Source organism: Vulpes vulpes, chromosome 8, assembly GCF_048418805.1.
Source record: "Vulpes vulpes isolate BD-2025 chromosome 8, VulVul3, whole genome shotgun sequence".
NCBI classification, from domain to species: Eukaryota; Metazoa; Chordata; class Mammalia; order Carnivora; family Canidae; genus Vulpes; species Vulpes vulpes.
Genome location: NC_132787.1, coordinates 54,868,437 through 54,884,859, shown reverse-complemented (window position 1 = coordinate 54,884,859; position 16,423 = coordinate 54,868,437). Strand labels below are relative to the sequence as shown.

Sequence of the window (16,423 nt, the reverse complement as noted above, 5' to 3'; positions counted from 1 at the left end):
AGACAAGTAAGTTGAGTTCAATGCAACCAACAATAAATTTCATCTTCAAATATGTCCGGCATCTTTCAGCAAAGACTTAGAAAACCAAAATTGTGCAGATGATCAGTACAAATTCCTAAAGACAATCCTGTTCCTTATTAAGAGTACTGATTTACTTCCACCCTTATGATACTCCCCAGCTCCTCTCCCTATCTTTCCCTATGAACCCACACAAATAGTACATATTCAGTTAAAGCAAATAATTCAGAGGTTAAAGAATTAAAAAAAAGAAAATGCTTGAGATGACCAAACATTCACTTTATCCTATTTCTAATCAGGGAATTCAATAATCAACTATCTACCAGGGCACCTGGGGGGCTCAGTGATTGAATGTCTGCCTTTGGCTCAGGGCATGATCCTGGGGTCCTGGGATAGAGTTGCTTCTTCCTCTGCCTAGGTCTCTGCCTCTCTGTATCTCTCATGAATAAATAAAGTCTTTAAAAAAAAAAAAAAATCAAACCTCTACCATCCCTAAGAGAGGAAGGTACATTTCAACTATGCCTGATGATATTATTGGAAAAATGGGCAGATTTTGAATATGGACTATGCATGATAAACTTTATCAATACTAAATTTCCTAAATTTGGTAATTATATTGTAATTATGTAAGAGATGTTCTTGTCTTTAGGAAATATGCTTATTTAGTATAAAGACTCATACTATCTGCAACTAAGTCTCAGATGGTTCAGGAATTAAAAAAAAAAAAAAAGATGTGTCTATATAGACAGTGGGAGTGAAACACCAAATGTAGCAAAATATTAGTAACCAGTGAATCTTGATAAATGTTAGCAATTTGTGAATCTGGGAGTTCTTTGTATTTCTCTCGTGACTTCTCTAAATTAGAAGTGGTTTCAAAATAAAAAGTACAAAAACTTAAAAATAAATTTCAAAATCCATAATGGTCTGGGAAGGAGGTATGTTTTATAAAGGAAAATCAATTCATCAAAAAGACTCAGGAGGAAAAAACACATTGTTTATATAATATAGCAATAAATCAGGTTAAGGTTAACTTAGTGAACTGTACTTAATATTCATTATGAGGTAAGGGTACTAAAAGAAAACTGTAGGAATTCACTGTGGCATTAAAATCCATTTCCTTGTTCTTTGACCCTTCCTACTGGACCCCCCCCCACACCCACTCCAATTAGGAAAAATATAAATCCATTAGGAAGAGAAAAAGGCAATTGCTTTTCATTTACCTTTTCTCTCACATTTTCAAATTCTGACTACCACCTTCTAAGGCAGTGGAGTTAGAGCTTACCTCAAATCCCTTCCTGCCAGCAACTGACTGGAAGTATAAACATTTCAGAAAAAAAAAAGTTTTTTATTCTTCCAATATTATCAATTAAAAAAATATTTAATTTATTTATCCATGAGAGACACAGAGAGAGGGACAGAGACATAGGAAGAGGGAGAAGCAGGCTCCCTGCGGGGAGCCCAGTGTGGGACTCCTTCCCAGGACCCGGGGATCACAGCTAAACCAAAGGCAGATGCTCAATCACTGAGCCACTCAGGTGCCCCTATTCATCAGTTTTTTTAAAAACATCTGTTAAGTACCATAATACGTAAAGCACTGCAGGAACTGGGAATGAGGAGTTATATAATGAAGGAACAAGGAAACACATAAAATATCAGATAGTGACATGCCCTTTGTTGTAAAACAGAAAAGCATTATAGAGTGGTAAAGTTACTCTAAGTTGGTTGACCAGTTACTTTGAATTGGTTAGATGGAGACCCACAGGACAGAAAGCCAGTCCCACAGAACAACCTAGGCAGAAGCTAGAGTAGCACTTTCCAAAAGAAGTATAATGGGAGCCATGTAGGTAATTTAAAATTTTGTAATGACTTCACTGACTAAAGGTAAAAATAGATGAACTCAATTTCAATAAAATATTTTATCTCAGCCACTATATTATATCCAAAGAATTATCATAGACATGTATTCAATATAAAAATTATCAGCAAGGTATTTGACTTTCTTTCATACTAAGTCTCTGAAATTTGGGGTGTACTTTACACACACAGCATATCTCAATTCAGAGTAGCCACATTTCAAGTGCTCAACAGCCGCATAAAGTTAGTGGCTGCCTTGCTGGCTAGCACAGTGCTAAAGTGTACTGAGCACAGAGGAAGGTAATACATGATGAGGTGGAGAGAAAGTCAGGGACGAGGTCATACAGAGCTTCTACTGCAGGGTTAATGAAGCTGGAGTTCATTCTCATTGAAATGAGGATGGTTTACTTTGTTTTTCTGTTTTTTTTATTTTTTATTTTTTTAAGATTTTATTTATTTGACAGAGAGCACAAGCATGGGGAACAGCCCAGAGAGGGAGAGGGAGAGGGAGAAGCAGGCTCCCTGCTGAGCAAGGAGCCCAAAGAGGGGGCTCTGAGATCAAGACCTGAGCCAAAGGCACTTAACCCACTGAGCCGTCCAGGCACTCCTGGATTGCAGTGTTTTTAACAGAAAAGTAACGCAATTGTATTTATATTTCAAAAAGGTCACTACAGCTGCTCTGTGGTGACTGGTCTGGGGGGCAGCAGTAGAACAGGGAGACACACAGGGAACTGCTTCAGTAGTGCAGGTAAAAGAGAATAGTGGCTAGGATTATAGCGGTAAGAATGGATGGGGAGAGAAATGATATATTTGGATAGGTTTTGAAAGGAGAGTCAACAGACCTGGAGGGCCGTGAAAGGAGAGAAAAGCAGCAAGAAAAATTGAGGTATTTGTTGTGGGTGTAACAGGGAGCCGTGCTTGCCCTGAAGCACTGTGAAATTTTTTTTGTTAAGATTTATTTATTTATTCATGAGAGGCACAGAGAGAGGCAGAGACATAGGCAGAGGGAGAAGCAGGCTCCTCGCAGGGAGCCCGATGTGGGACTTGATCCTGGATCCCTGGATCACCCTCTGAGCCAAAAGCAGATGCTAAACCGCTTAGCCACCCAGGCATCCCTGAAGCACTGTGAATTATGTCACACCATGGAAGAGGTAACTATACAAACAGATAAAACAATTCTAACTGATAAGTAAATAATTACATCATTTATTTAATGATAAAACATTTTCTACAAAACCTGGCTTCTCAGTTTTTTAGGGTAAAACACTTTTCCAATGATATTTATTATAGATTTTTTTTCAAATTTAAACAAGCAGAATTCAAGAAAATAGCTGCAAGTTTAAAATGGTAGGGAAGGTGGTTCTATTTATTCACTTTAAATCAAACAATCTCAAGAGCACCTGGGTGGCTCAGTCAGTTAAGCATCTGCCTTCAGCTCAGGTCATGATCTGGGGTCCTGGAATCCTGTTCCACATCTGACTCCAGGCTCAATGGGAAGTCTGCTTCTCCCTCTGCCCCTATCCCTTTGCTTGTGTTCTCTCTCAAATCAATAAATCTTTAAAAAAAAAAAAAAAATCAAAGAATTTCAGAGCTGTGAAGGAAACTATAAATTAACCATCTGGTCTCATCCCAGACAGAGTACACTGGAGGAAATGGAGACTTAAGAGAAGATAAGTAATGTCCAAAGTTACATCTGTTAAAACATGTTAAGTACCATAATATGTAAAGCACTGTGGGAGGAAATCAGAAAAAGGATCTAGTTAAGCCAGATGCACTGAATTTGGGAATGTAGTTTTCATCTCTATAAAGCCATTGCCTACCATAATGCCTGGAATATTGTAGGGACCAAAAGTTTGTTTAAAAAGAGAGGAAGAACAGAAACAAATGCAAATAAAATCAGGTCTGTCTCCTAATTTCCAATCCAATGCTCTAATCCTTCAGTAGCTCTTTAGAAATAAGACCAGATAGATGGATATTTAATAGACATTTCAACAGCAACTTTATTTTTTTTTTTTAATTTTTATTTATGATAGTCACAGAGAGAGAGAGAGAGAGGGGCAGAGACACAGGCAGAGGGAGAAGCAGGCTCCATGCACCAGGAGCCCGATGTGGGATTCGATCCCGGGTCTCCAGGATCGTGCCCTGGGCCAAAGGCAGGCGCCAAACCGCTGCGCCACCCAGGGATCCCCTCAACAGCAACTTTAAAGTCAAAAAATGCCACTGAATAGTACATAATGAATCTGGATCTAATCTGAACCCATCTTTGGCATTAATGATCATAGGAAATCTCTAATTCTGTAAATGTAATGTACTGACCTAAAGGCTGGAAGATGTTTTTAACACTTTATTATTGAACATCTCAGAAAAATGTCCTTTCACATAGCGTCTGCCAAAAGAACACTCAGTAAAGTCCTGAGTTACGAGCTCATAATGAATTCTTGAGAAATACCAAGACATAAACCAATCATTCTTAAGACGATTTTATAAAGCCTGAAATCAGTAATACTCAATTTGGCTGAATCAGTGCTAATTTCTAGACTATAAGTCACTAAAATCATGTTATAATACTAATGCAATTTTAAGGTAAGCTCCTTTTGACTCATTTAAGACAAATGTTTTCCAGTAGCCGAAAAGAGAATTGCTTCCAGGCCTGATGTTGCATAATACAAGACCTTTAGGCTAAAAAAGCAGTTATTTAGATCCTTCTGGGTTGTCAGTGTTTTTCTTGGCACTTCCCAGTCCTCACAATAACAAGTCTTAGATCTGGAACTGCTGTGGTTTTCTATTCCATTTTTAATAACAGGAGATACAAAAGAGCTATCAACTAGCATAAAATTAAAGGCCTAATCTTTGAGTAGCATCTAATGCCTACACCTTCCAAAAGGCCTGATCTAGGTTATGTAGCTAAATTGTGAGAGGGATAAATTTTCCATAGTCACACAGGGGCAGACCTTGGCATTGCAAGGCTTAGAGCAAAGATCTCCTGCTCTTTGAATTTATTTTTTTTTAATAAATTAATTTTTATTGGTGTTCAATTTACCAACATACAGAAAAACACCCAGTGCTCATCCCGTCAAGTGTCCCCCTCAGTGCCCGTCACCCATTCCGCCCCACCCCCTGCCCTCCTCCCCTTCCACCACCCCTAGTTCGTTTCCCAGAGTTAGGAGTCTTTATGTTCTGTCTCCCTTCCTAATATTTCCCACACATTTCTTCTCCCTTCCCTTATACTCCCTGCTCTTTGAATTTAGATAGAAAAGGAAACTGCACGAGTCAGGGCTGAACTAATGTTTACTAAGTGACCACACCCCTCCTATCATCACTTTTCTAGTTCAGGGCCACACAATAAAGGAGAAAATTATCAGCTTATAGAATAAGGAATCAGTATCTTTCTTTAGGTACTTAAACTACCTTGGGTTTTCAGGCATAAATTCTGTGAAAGGCAAATAAGTCAATTTGCATATTGCCAGAAAATTAGAAAGCAGAAGTACTACACTGTTGCTATTTTTCTTTAATATGAGAAAGAGAAAGGATAAAAGCAATCAGAAGGAACTCGGATGATATGTAGCGCATAGAATGGGTACGTGGAGGATTAAATAAAGGAATCAAAATGATTTTACAGAACAATCTTGCTCTTTAAGGAGCTTTTCAGATTTTTAGTAGAATTTAACTAAAGAAAACATTTTTTCTTTCATAGTTTATTCTTTCTACAAACTAAAAACGGAACTATCAAAACTAATTTACATTTATTTCTATTCTTTCCACGTTTGTTCAGAGAAATAGACGAACACCAGTCTGCCTTTGTCCCAGTGAGTTCAGGTTCTGACATAAAGCACACCAGGCCTAAAGGAGCTTAAAAGTCAACCAGACTTAAACAGACCAGATATCCCAAATACACATTTTATTTATACTCTGAGCCCACTTTAATCTGCTTCCTTCCACATCCTTAATTATTGAAGAAAATGGCATAGCAATTAAATGCCATTATTCTTCAAGCTGAATGTTTTCCCTCTCCTCTCAATGTTTTATTATTCCACAAGCAGTAAAGAATGTAAGCCAAGTGACAGCAGAAAGATTACACATTACAGCTTTAGAGGTCTATTTTTTTCCAAAGTGATTTTAATGAAGACCTGACCTGAAGGTAGTTAGCATAGTTTAAATGTGCTCACTACGATGACAATTTTCTTCACTGAATCCCTAAAGAATCTCTTTGGAATCCTTAGATTACAGAAAGAAGACCCTTTATTTAAAATAGGTATTATTTAATTCAATGTACATCAGGAAATGTGATTTCATATACAGAATAAAAAGGTTCTGGCTGAGAATGGTTAAGGATCTTTGGCTCTGCCTAAGTTATTTGAACCATGACCTTTCCTTACCTCTAAATCGAAAGCCTGCATGAGATGGTCCTTAAAATTCTTCCCAACCCCAAAATTTGTTGAATCCAGGTACCAAATGATAGCATCTTTCATTAAATGTAGAGAAAAAACTCGTTTTGCCTGTAATCTAGTTTTCTTTACCTTTCCACCATATTGGCCATATTTGAGGGGGAAAAGGGTTTATTTGCCATCGACCCTGTCCAGACTATTTGTAGATCCTAATATGAGAACATCACGTTTAATTTGTGACATCTATGTCTGGTTGCAGAAATACTGTAATACCCAAGTTCAGCTGTGAAGCTCCACTGAAAGAAAAGGAAGCAAAAGAAAAGTAGTACAGAGCCTTAGGCATTCTAACCATTTTATACAAATGAAAACACATTTAAAACTCTTTGATATTTTTCTTTTTCCATAACACTTCATATGTTTCTGACAGTTTTATGTAAATTTAAAAACATTTCTCCCATTTTTCCGCTAAGTTCTATTGTGATGCAAATTTTATATATATTAGAACTACTTTTCAAAAACTTCAAATGACAACAATTTCATTTGTTTATCAAGCCCCGAATTTCTGGGATGACGCTGAATAGCTGCATGCTTTCCAAAAATGTCTTCTAGATTGTCAACCTTTGTAATGGTATCACTAAATAATCTATATACCAAGTAGAACATGCCAGATGTTTCACAAAGTTACTTGAATTTAGCATTCATTGTTGCTGCAGGAACAAAATAGCATCTGTCAGGTTCCCTACGTATAGATGAATTTAAAAGACTGGTATGAAATCAACTGGGCAGAAAAAAATAGCTCAAATTAGGATTAACTGCCATCTTCTAGTCACGAAGAAATTCAAGATTATAATGGATGGAACTCCTAACATCCAATAATGGAGAAAATCTTTCTTAATGTCTAACATCCTCTTAATACAGCTCAGAAGGCAAACTGAACAGTTTTTGCCTTAGCATCTTAAATGACAACACCTGAATTCCCAGTTTCTCTTATGAACAAGTCATCATTAGTTCTCAAATGACTTATTATAAATACTGCCCAGGGGAACCCTGGGTGGCGCAGCGGTTTGGCGCCTGCCTTTAGCCCAGGGCGCGATCCTGGAGACCTGGGATCGAGTCCCACATCGGGCTTCCGGTGCATGGAGCCTGCTTCTCCCTCTGCCTGTGTCTCTGCCTCTCTCTCTCTCTCTGTGACTATCATAAATAAATAAAAAAAAATTTTTTTTAAATAAATAAATAAATAAATACTGCCCAGATAGTACAATACTTTGGTGGATTAATAGGTTTTCCCCACACCTTTAACCTATGCCCTAATCAACTGGAGACGCAACTTTGGGATGAAACCCTTGATGCTCTAGAAAGAACTAACCCTAGAACTCTCTCACGGAATGGAGAAAACATCTATAAATCTAAAAATAAAAACAAAGCAAAAAAAAAAAAAAAAAAAGAAGAAGAAGAAGAAGAGGCAGAGGGACAGAAACTGAGGTAAAAGGAAAGAGTTCCAGTGCCAGATATATGATTAAATGTCTTTTTATAGGGTGAAAGTCAATTAAAAATATTTTGTCTTAAAAGCTCCATGATTTTGACAACTGACAGGGAGGCCAATAGATAACGTTGCAAGAAAGACATAAAAAGCCTATTTGAGTGTGATTCACATTCACTAAAATGAGACACAAAGGTGCAAAATTGGGCTCACGTTTTCTCAAAGTGTAGAATATTAACCTTCAGCTAGACAGACAGAAATCATGTGAAGCCTGAGGCCAGCTAACTAATCAGAAAGGCACTGTGTAGCCATTTTGTATACCTGGACCCGAAGTGGCAAATAATCTTCACAAAGATCATCCCACAGCTCCTGCAGGTCTGAAAGCTCCAAGGGATAATTCACAGGTGTCTTGTAAAGGGGTTTCAAAGACCTGTTGAGGAGACCAGAACTAACTCCATCTGTCATGATATGGCCAGGCCTGGCTCCAGGTGGGCTGGATTTCACTGGAATAGGAAGCTTGCTCCCTCGGGGACTCTGGATGGGCTTATAATCAAGACCTTTAATCATGTTAAGAGCTAGCTCTAGCTTGTGGTTACACACATGCTGTGGAGCCTGTTCATCTGAACAACAGTCACACTTTGCAAGTTCCTTTGCACTTCTCTCCGTTTCCTCATCCTTTTGTTGTGGAGGACTAGCCTGGACACTTGCATCCAAAGATTCCACTGAGGATCCGGGTGTCCCTTCCTCCATGCTCTCTCCATCTGGGGGTACCTTTGTACTTGGTAAATCCGGTGGCCCAACCTCAGACAATGCTGGTTCTTCAGTGCAAATGCTGGTGGACCACCTAGAAGGAGCACACGAGATACTTCTGGCCACCTTTCGGGGCACCTTACAAATGGCTTCATAGTCAGAATCAGCAACCCGCAAGGCTGCACAACCACGGCATCTCCTGGGTCGGTTTCCAGGACCTTCCGAAGTATGGCAGCTGTGTAGCTCCTGAATCTGATCCTCGTTTTCTACCCAACACTCAAACCCTGAATAGGCAAAGTCCTCCTGGAGCAGTGCAGAGTATCTTACGTCGGGTAAGCCGGAAATGTCAACCGTCCCATTCCCCGCCTTGGTTTCCGTGCCAGAGTCCTCGTTATTCTTCCGATACATGCTAGCAATGCAGAACTTAAGGCGGTCCTTCTCCAGCAGCAGCTTTTGCAAACGCTCAATAGAAAGAGCTTCGATCCGTGCAATAACGGTGTCGAATCTATAGATCCGATCAAGCATGAAAGCACATTTGCTGCAAGCAAACTCGGCTTTGCCATCGCGGGGGACATCCTTGCCCAGGACGTGCGAGAGCAGAACCTGGAGGTTGAGTTTAGATGCCGTGTGGAAGATCCAGCGCCGCTGGTTCCCACACAGCTCCCGGGCACAGATCCTGCAGCTCTCCTTCATCTTCCCTCCTCGAGCTGGCCGAGCCTCCCTGAGGCGGCGGCTGCCTGGTGTTCGATCACTGGCGCTCGGCCGCGCTCCGTCTCCCGCCCCGGTGGCCTCCGGCCGGCATGGCACAATCTGGTGGGGTTCCCCCGCGCTCGGGCTCTGGGTACCAGAGTGGGCAGCCCCGCCCCGCGGGAAGGGGGCGGGCGTAGGAACTCCTCAGGGGGATGCTAAGTGACAGCCGCGCAGGCCGCGCTCGCAACCTGCCATGTCCCGTCCAGCTGTCTCTCCCGCCAGCCGCCGCGTCCCCAACGTCCTCCCTTTCAGCAGCCTGGGTTCGCAGGACACGGGCAGCAGCCCGCTGCTGACGCAAAGACTCGCAGAACAAGGATCAGATTTCAAGATGGCGCCAGCGGCTCGGCGCCTGCGGGCAGCGGCGGGTTCCTCTGGGAGCTGTAGTCCGGCGGGCCGCTCCCGGCGCTGCGCATGTGCGAAGGCGGGTGCGCGCGCGCACACACACGCACACACACCCCCACCCTGCCCCTCCCTTGCGCGCGCGCACACACACACACCCACTCTGCCCCTGCCTTGCACTAAATAGGCTGGCAGCTCCTCGCGTAGGAACCGAGACCTGGCTCCCTGTGGGTATCGGCGGGCAGCAGGACGGGCGCTGGCCACTGCCAGGTTGCTTTCATCTGCTAAGACTTCACCGAACCAGCGCACCAATTCCCTCAGGGGTCCTCCCTCCCGCCCTAGTAGGATGACCCGAGGAACTGCAGGGGAGGAGAAAGCTGAGTCCCCACCCTCGCTCTCCACGGCTAGTGCCACGTCCTCTGGAAGGAGCAGCCGGGCAGCGCCTCTAGGTACCGCTGCGCGGCGCCTCCCTCCCGCCTGCAGCCCCACCTCTTTCCCCTACCCTGGCAGTGCCGGGATTCAATGGCCCTTGGGGCTGCAGCGGCGGGCGGGGAGACAGGGCTGATAAACCAGAGGTGGCAGTTAGGGCGTCCGTTCGACCTTTCCTATGACTAATGGAGTATCTGCAAAAGAGGACGAGTGTTTCTCTTCTTGCAACGTTGGGGGTGGGCGGTTGGGTTTAGCACTGCTGGCCGATTTGCCCTTTTTTAGAAAAGAAATTGAGAGAGGACACAAAGCAGTCACCTGAGAGAGTCCAGCAAATGCCACGTGAATGCAGCTGGTAACCAAGATTTTAAAAATAAGAGGAAATGGGCTTTTTCAAGAATGTAGACACCTGAGAGCAGATTACCCTCACCCAATTCTTTCAGGTTCAGATGGGAGAGTATACAAACTTTAGAACAAAAGACCTAGCTGCTTTGAGCAAGAATACAGAGTGCCAGGGAGAACTGGTGTCTGCAGAATTAGGGCCGGACATTCCACTGACTTCAGTTAGGACCCTGTGTTATTCAACAATATAGAGCTGTCATCCCACTCTTGGGTATAGAACTTAGAATGCTCACTGCCGCGGCGGGCTTGGGGGTGGGGGGTGGGGGGTGAGGGGAGGGGAAGCTGGCGCTCTGAGGAGGAGGAGTCTTCCATTGATAACAAAGAATTCCCTTCTTGGCTTGAGAGGCTTGAAGATACCAGGCAGGAAGGAAAACAGCCCTAGCAACCACCTGGAGTCCCCCCAGAGCAGAACATTTCCCAATTACAAAAATGCTAAATTTCACTGGCTTAACCTTGGGAGAGGTTAAGGCCAGCAACAGTCTTAAGTATTTCTGAACCTCATCTCTAAGACAGAGCCCATACTCTTAAGCAGGGAGACATTAAAATGCCTTCAATAAGAACTCAGAATAAACCACCAAACTTCCAACAGAGAATTAAAAGAGATGATTTAGAAGTGTTTTAACAGTGGCTCATTAAATAATAGCTAATACTGTTATTTCAAAATTATAATGGAATATTTTAAGATAATTTTAAAAATTTATGAGTCTCTGCACACATAAGGTTGTATTGATTATTTAATCACCAAAACAAAATCTTAGTAGCTCCATCCTGAGAGAAGAACCATCGTTTGATCTTTGGGTTTGGGAAGCTACAGAACTTTGCTTATGTTATTTCACCTAAATATGCATTGTTCTGGTCCTAAAACCAAGAATGTTAAATAGACTTCCAAGTAAAACCCACTACAGCTGTATTTTTGCCTGTCTCTAAGTTTATGAACTTCAAAGTCAAAAGAAAGTAAACATTAATCTTTGAAATCTGTAGTAATCTATAGAGAGGCAAGGAATTTCTGGACTCAGCTACTCACAGACTGCCTGTCAGGACTGTACCCTGCTGTACCTGTCTGAAGTAAAGAGTTCTAAAGAACTGAAAAAACTCAAAGGTCCATAAAAGTGCAAATTTAAGACATTAATCCAGTCCTCATCTTCAGTTATCAATGCAAATCACATTTTCTTAATGAGAAGGCTAATGAAATAAAGTAATTAATGAGAATGCTTTTCAGGAACCAATTACATAATACTTTATTATTCTCTATTAATAAGATTTTGAATCTGACTTATGGTCTCTAAACTTTAATGACAATATATAAGTAGCTGGGTGTAGAAATGTAAACCAGTATAAGTGGAGAAAAGGCAGTTTATCATTGAAGAATAGGTTTGCTATATATAAGTAAAGATCACCATAAGAAAGAGCTATACATATCTAGGCTTCCAACAACACATAGGAATAAATCACTCAAAAATCAAAAAAACCTTGAAGAAAGCACTCTCTTCACTCCTAGAAAATCTATTTAAAAACCATTATTTAGAAGTGGATAGTAAACTATATAGTACTAAACTAGTCCTAAAATGATTATTTGGTATTATAGAACAATTTCATCCCACTTAAAAGATCACTGGTGTATAGATAACAAAACTTGAACATAAAAATTAAAAAATAAAACACAGGGGCACCTGGGTGGCACAGTCAGTTAAACATCTGACTTGAGGTCCTGAGATGGAGCCCACATTAGGCTCCCTGCTCAGCTGGAAGTTAGCTCCCCCTCCCCCACCCCTGCACTCTCTCCTCTCTCTGCCTCTAATAAATAAATAAATCTTAAAAAAAAAAAATCTTAGAAGAATCATGTGATAATATCACCTTGGTCAAGATTTTGTATTTAGTTAACAATGGCTACCTGTGGAGAAGGAAGTAAAATTGGGTGCCTGGATGGCTCAGTGGATTAAGCATCTGCCTTCAGCTCAGGTCATGATACTGGGGGTCCAGGGATGGAGCTCCACGTTGGGCTCCCTGCTCAGCAGGGAGTCTGCTTCTCCCTCTGCTCTTTACACTGCTCCCTCTCTCTCTTTCAAATAAATAAATAAAATTTATTTTTTTTAATTGGGAAGATAAAATAAGGCCTAGAAAAGATTCTATAAAAAGCCCATCTTGTGCAAATTCAAAATTTTATAGTTCCTATCCATATGAGGAGCTTTGAAAAATATTTTACATTCCTATGCACAACACACATATGATTGAAGCAAGGCAATGCTGCTAAGGTGAGACTTGGGGCTCCTGAGATGATTTAGAATAGGATAATTACTTCTAAAACATATCAAATTACGTAATAAAGGAAAATTTGACAGAGAACAGGTTTCCAGGGATGGAGCTCCACGTTGGGCTCCCTGCTCAGCAGGGAGTCTGCTTCTCCCTCTGCTCTTTACACTGCTCCCTCTCTCTCTTTCAAATAAATAAATAAAATTTATTTTTTTTAATTGGGAAGATAAAATAAGGCCTAGAAAAGATTCTATAAAAAGCCCATCTTGTGCAAATTCAAAATTTTATAGTTCCTATCCATATGAGGAGCTTTGAAAAATATTTTACATTCCTATGCACAACACACATATGATTGAAGCAAGGCAATGCTGCTAAGGTGAGACTTGGGGCTCCTGAGATGATTTAGAATAGGATAATTACTTCTAAAACATATCAAATTACGTAATAAAGGAAAATTTGACAGAGAACAGGTTTCATATTATGATAAGCTGTAATAAATTAAATTATTAATTTTATATATTAGCAGTTTGCCCTCAAAATGCATTGGCAATGCATAAACAGCACTTATTAGCTATATGTGCTAGTTAAATAATTTTTATCTGGCCTTTAATTTCCTACAAAGTAAACATTGAATTTGAACAGTAGTTTCAACCCTTGGCATGCATCAGAATTCCCTGGAGGGCTGGATACAACAGATTGCTGGGACCTACCTCTTAGAGTTTCTGATTCAGTTCACTTGGGGTAGGGCCCAAGAATTTGCATTCCTAACAAATTCCTAGGTTATGCTGCTGCTGCCTGGGCATCTCACTTTGAAAAACCACTGACCTAGAACTATCCTAAACTGTATTCAGGAAAATCTCAGTCAAAAGATCAGAAGTTCTGCAGATAAATGGAAAAACCCACCAATGAAGAATTACTTACAAATTGTCAGATTTAGAAAAGTATATTTTCATTTGAATCAAAATTCCTAAGTGGTATTATGGTAGAGATCTTTTGCACTATCTCTATTTTGACCTCTAGATTTTGGAGCCTGAGAGGTATGTCTTAGAACCATAGCCACTTTTGTAAACCCTACGTGTAGCGTTTCTCAGACCTAATTCTGGGCTGATAAGGCGTTTCCCAGAGAATCAGAGAGATGGAAAATCCCCATGTCCCAAACAGTTGTGTTAGGTTTCATTGCCCTAGTTATGACATTGGAAATAGCTGTTCTAATTACTAAAAACTATGCCAAAAAAGAAAAAAAGTGATTCTGGCAGAGAAGCTAAGGTAAATGAGGAAATGCAAGAATATCAAAGTAAAACCAGTTAGGTTTTATGGAAACACAGGCATGTGCATGACTACCCTGTGATGGCTGGAACCTTTAAGAAGCCAGAAGCAATCATACTTTGCATTAATTAATAATATAGTATTTTGAAAGACTTGTTTTAAAACCAGATTTCCAGTTCAACTATAAATTGCAATATGGTCATCAGTAGAATCCATCTTGAAATAATAGAGTATTTCAAGTAAAGTTATTAAACACCCATAGCTGTTTAAGTGAATTTTTTTAAAGATTTATTTCAGAGAGAGAGAGGGAGGGCACATATGCACAAGTGTGAGGGGAGGGGCAGAGAGAGAACGAGACAGAGACAGAGACAAGCAGACTCCCGGCTGAGCGGGGAGCCTCACACTAGGCTCCATCCCAGGACCCAAGATCATGACCTGAGCCAAAATCCAGAGTCAGATGCTTAACCAACTGAGCCACCCAGGTGCTCCAAGTAAACTTTAAAGTATATAGTAAGTCGGGATCCCTGGGTGGCGCAGCGGTTTAGCGCCTGCCTTTGGCCCAGGGCGCGATCCTGGAGACCCGGGATGGATATCCCACGTCAGGTTCCCAGTGCATGGAGCCTGCTTCTCCCTCTGCCTATGTCTCTGCCTCTCTCTGTGTGTGTATCATAAATAAATAAAAATTAAAAAAAAAAATAAAGCATATAGTAAGTCAATCAAGTAATGAGCAAGAATTTGCACACACTCAGTATGTCTTTTCTCTGTCTTCACTGAGCTTTCAGTTTAGTCAAAGGGGAGAAAACATGCACACTAAAATTAGTACAGTTGATTGTCAAATGAAATGGTACTGGCAAATTCAATGTGAGTCCAGAAAAAATTGAGATTGGTATGGGCTGATATAGTTGAAGGGGACATAAGTGGCACTTGAGATAGGTCTTAGGATGTTGGAAACAAAGAACAGGACTCCAGAACAAAAGGGGGGGGGGGCATCGTCAATAATCTTAGTAGTGGCTGGACACAGTGCTAACCTGAATACAGATGCCCTCAAGGGTCATCTGAATGCCCTCGTTCATCTGACTTTATACAATTTATCCTGTATAATAATTGCTCATTCAAAGAACATGTGTGAGGAGCCAACTGTAAGCCAGATACTATGCTGTGGTGCTATGGAAGCCTTGGCAACTAGACCTTAATGTTTGGCAAGGGCCAAAGAATTTGGATTTAATGTTATGGACTTGAACAAAGAATGGCATGGTGAAAACTTCTTAAAAAGATTAGCCAGGCAACAGGATGGATTGGAATTTCAGGGAGAGATTTGCGGATGGTTATAGGAAGATCTGCTAAAAAGCCACATGTAGTTATTCACATGTATAAAAAAAAAAGTCTGGTATAGAAATAGAAAGTGGTAAATATGAGAATCATTTTGAAGGAATGAACAGCAGGACTTGATGACCTACCCATTGAGAGGATGAAGGAAAAGATAGGATGAAAGATAAAATTAAGTTTTTGGTCTCAAAGACTGGTAGAAAACCTGGTCTAAATGAACAGAGATGTGAGAGTTGAGTCCATTTGCAAAAAGATAATGAAATTTGATTCAGAACAAGTTGAGTTTAGATGACTGAGAAGACTAAGTAGAAAAAAATTAAATGGGGCTCTTCTGCAAACAAAGCACAAGTGAGATAAGGACCAGAGTTTCAAGAATGAGGGACATTCTTTGCTAATGGTCAAAAGCTAAAGAGAGAACAGCAGGAGAGATAAGGTCAGGCATATCATTTTCTGTAACTAAGTAGACTTGTAAACTTCAGAGCGGTTACCTTTAATTCCTGAGAATCCTTCCCTATCAAGCTAAACACTAAATTGGGATTTTTTTTTCCTGAAAATATCTAGCATGTTCAGAAATGTTGCTTCACATTTTAACTAAATTTTCTATTTCAGGTTCTTGAAATGTAAAACCTGAAACATGTCACATAAACTTAGATGCTTACCCCTTTAATCATCCTCCATACTATTTCCAGAACATTCACAGTAAAGATCCCTCGTTGTCCACTACCTATAGGATGAAGTCAAAAACTCTCAACTTGGGATTTCAGTATCTCTACAGAAAGATCCTAATCTGCTTGTCAGCTATATCTTATACTCCTTTCCTAATCATATGGTGACAGGATGTAAACTGCATTATGACTTGTATGCCCTACCTCCCTCTTTGCTAATCTGATTATCAGGCCCTTAGCATTAATTACCTTAATTTAGGAATTTTTGCAGAGCAAAGAGCAGCGGCTGAGGTCAAATGCATTTCCTGACTTTAATAAAATTCTAAACCAAGTGAGAAGATTAAACCAGGTGTCCTAGTGGGAAGAGAGGCAAGAGAAATGCGTTGAGGTCAACAGAGAAAGAGGGGGTGAGATTTCACCCAGATCAGAAAGAGACTGGGGATCAGAGAGTAACAAGGACATACCTCCATTCCATATTAGTGCCCCAAGAACGCAGCGAGACCTGCGCAAAT

The 16,423-nt window shown here is 40.7% G+C and overlaps 1 protein-coding gene across 50 annotated transcripts in view; it reads right to left on the bottom strand.

The window, feature by feature from the left end:
- Positions 1 to 16,423, bottom strand: part of LOC112912050 (myomegalin-like) — a 224,455-nt gene that overhangs the window by 74,851 nt on the left and 133,181 nt on the right. For 5 of the 50 annotated variants that reach the window (XM_025988777.2, XM_025988776.2, XM_025988780.2 and 2 more), the window contains exon 1: positions 8,059 to 10,051. The exons of the other annotated variants lie outside the window; for them this stretch is intronic. In XM_025988777.2, coding sequence (XP_025844562.1) covers positions 8,059 to 9,180 — 1,122 coding nt within the window. In that variant the 5' untranslated portion in view covers positions 9,181 to 10,051. Of the gene's footprint in view, positions 1 to 8,058; positions 10,052 to 16,423 lie in introns of those variants that run through there. 50 annotated transcript variants of the gene reach the window in all.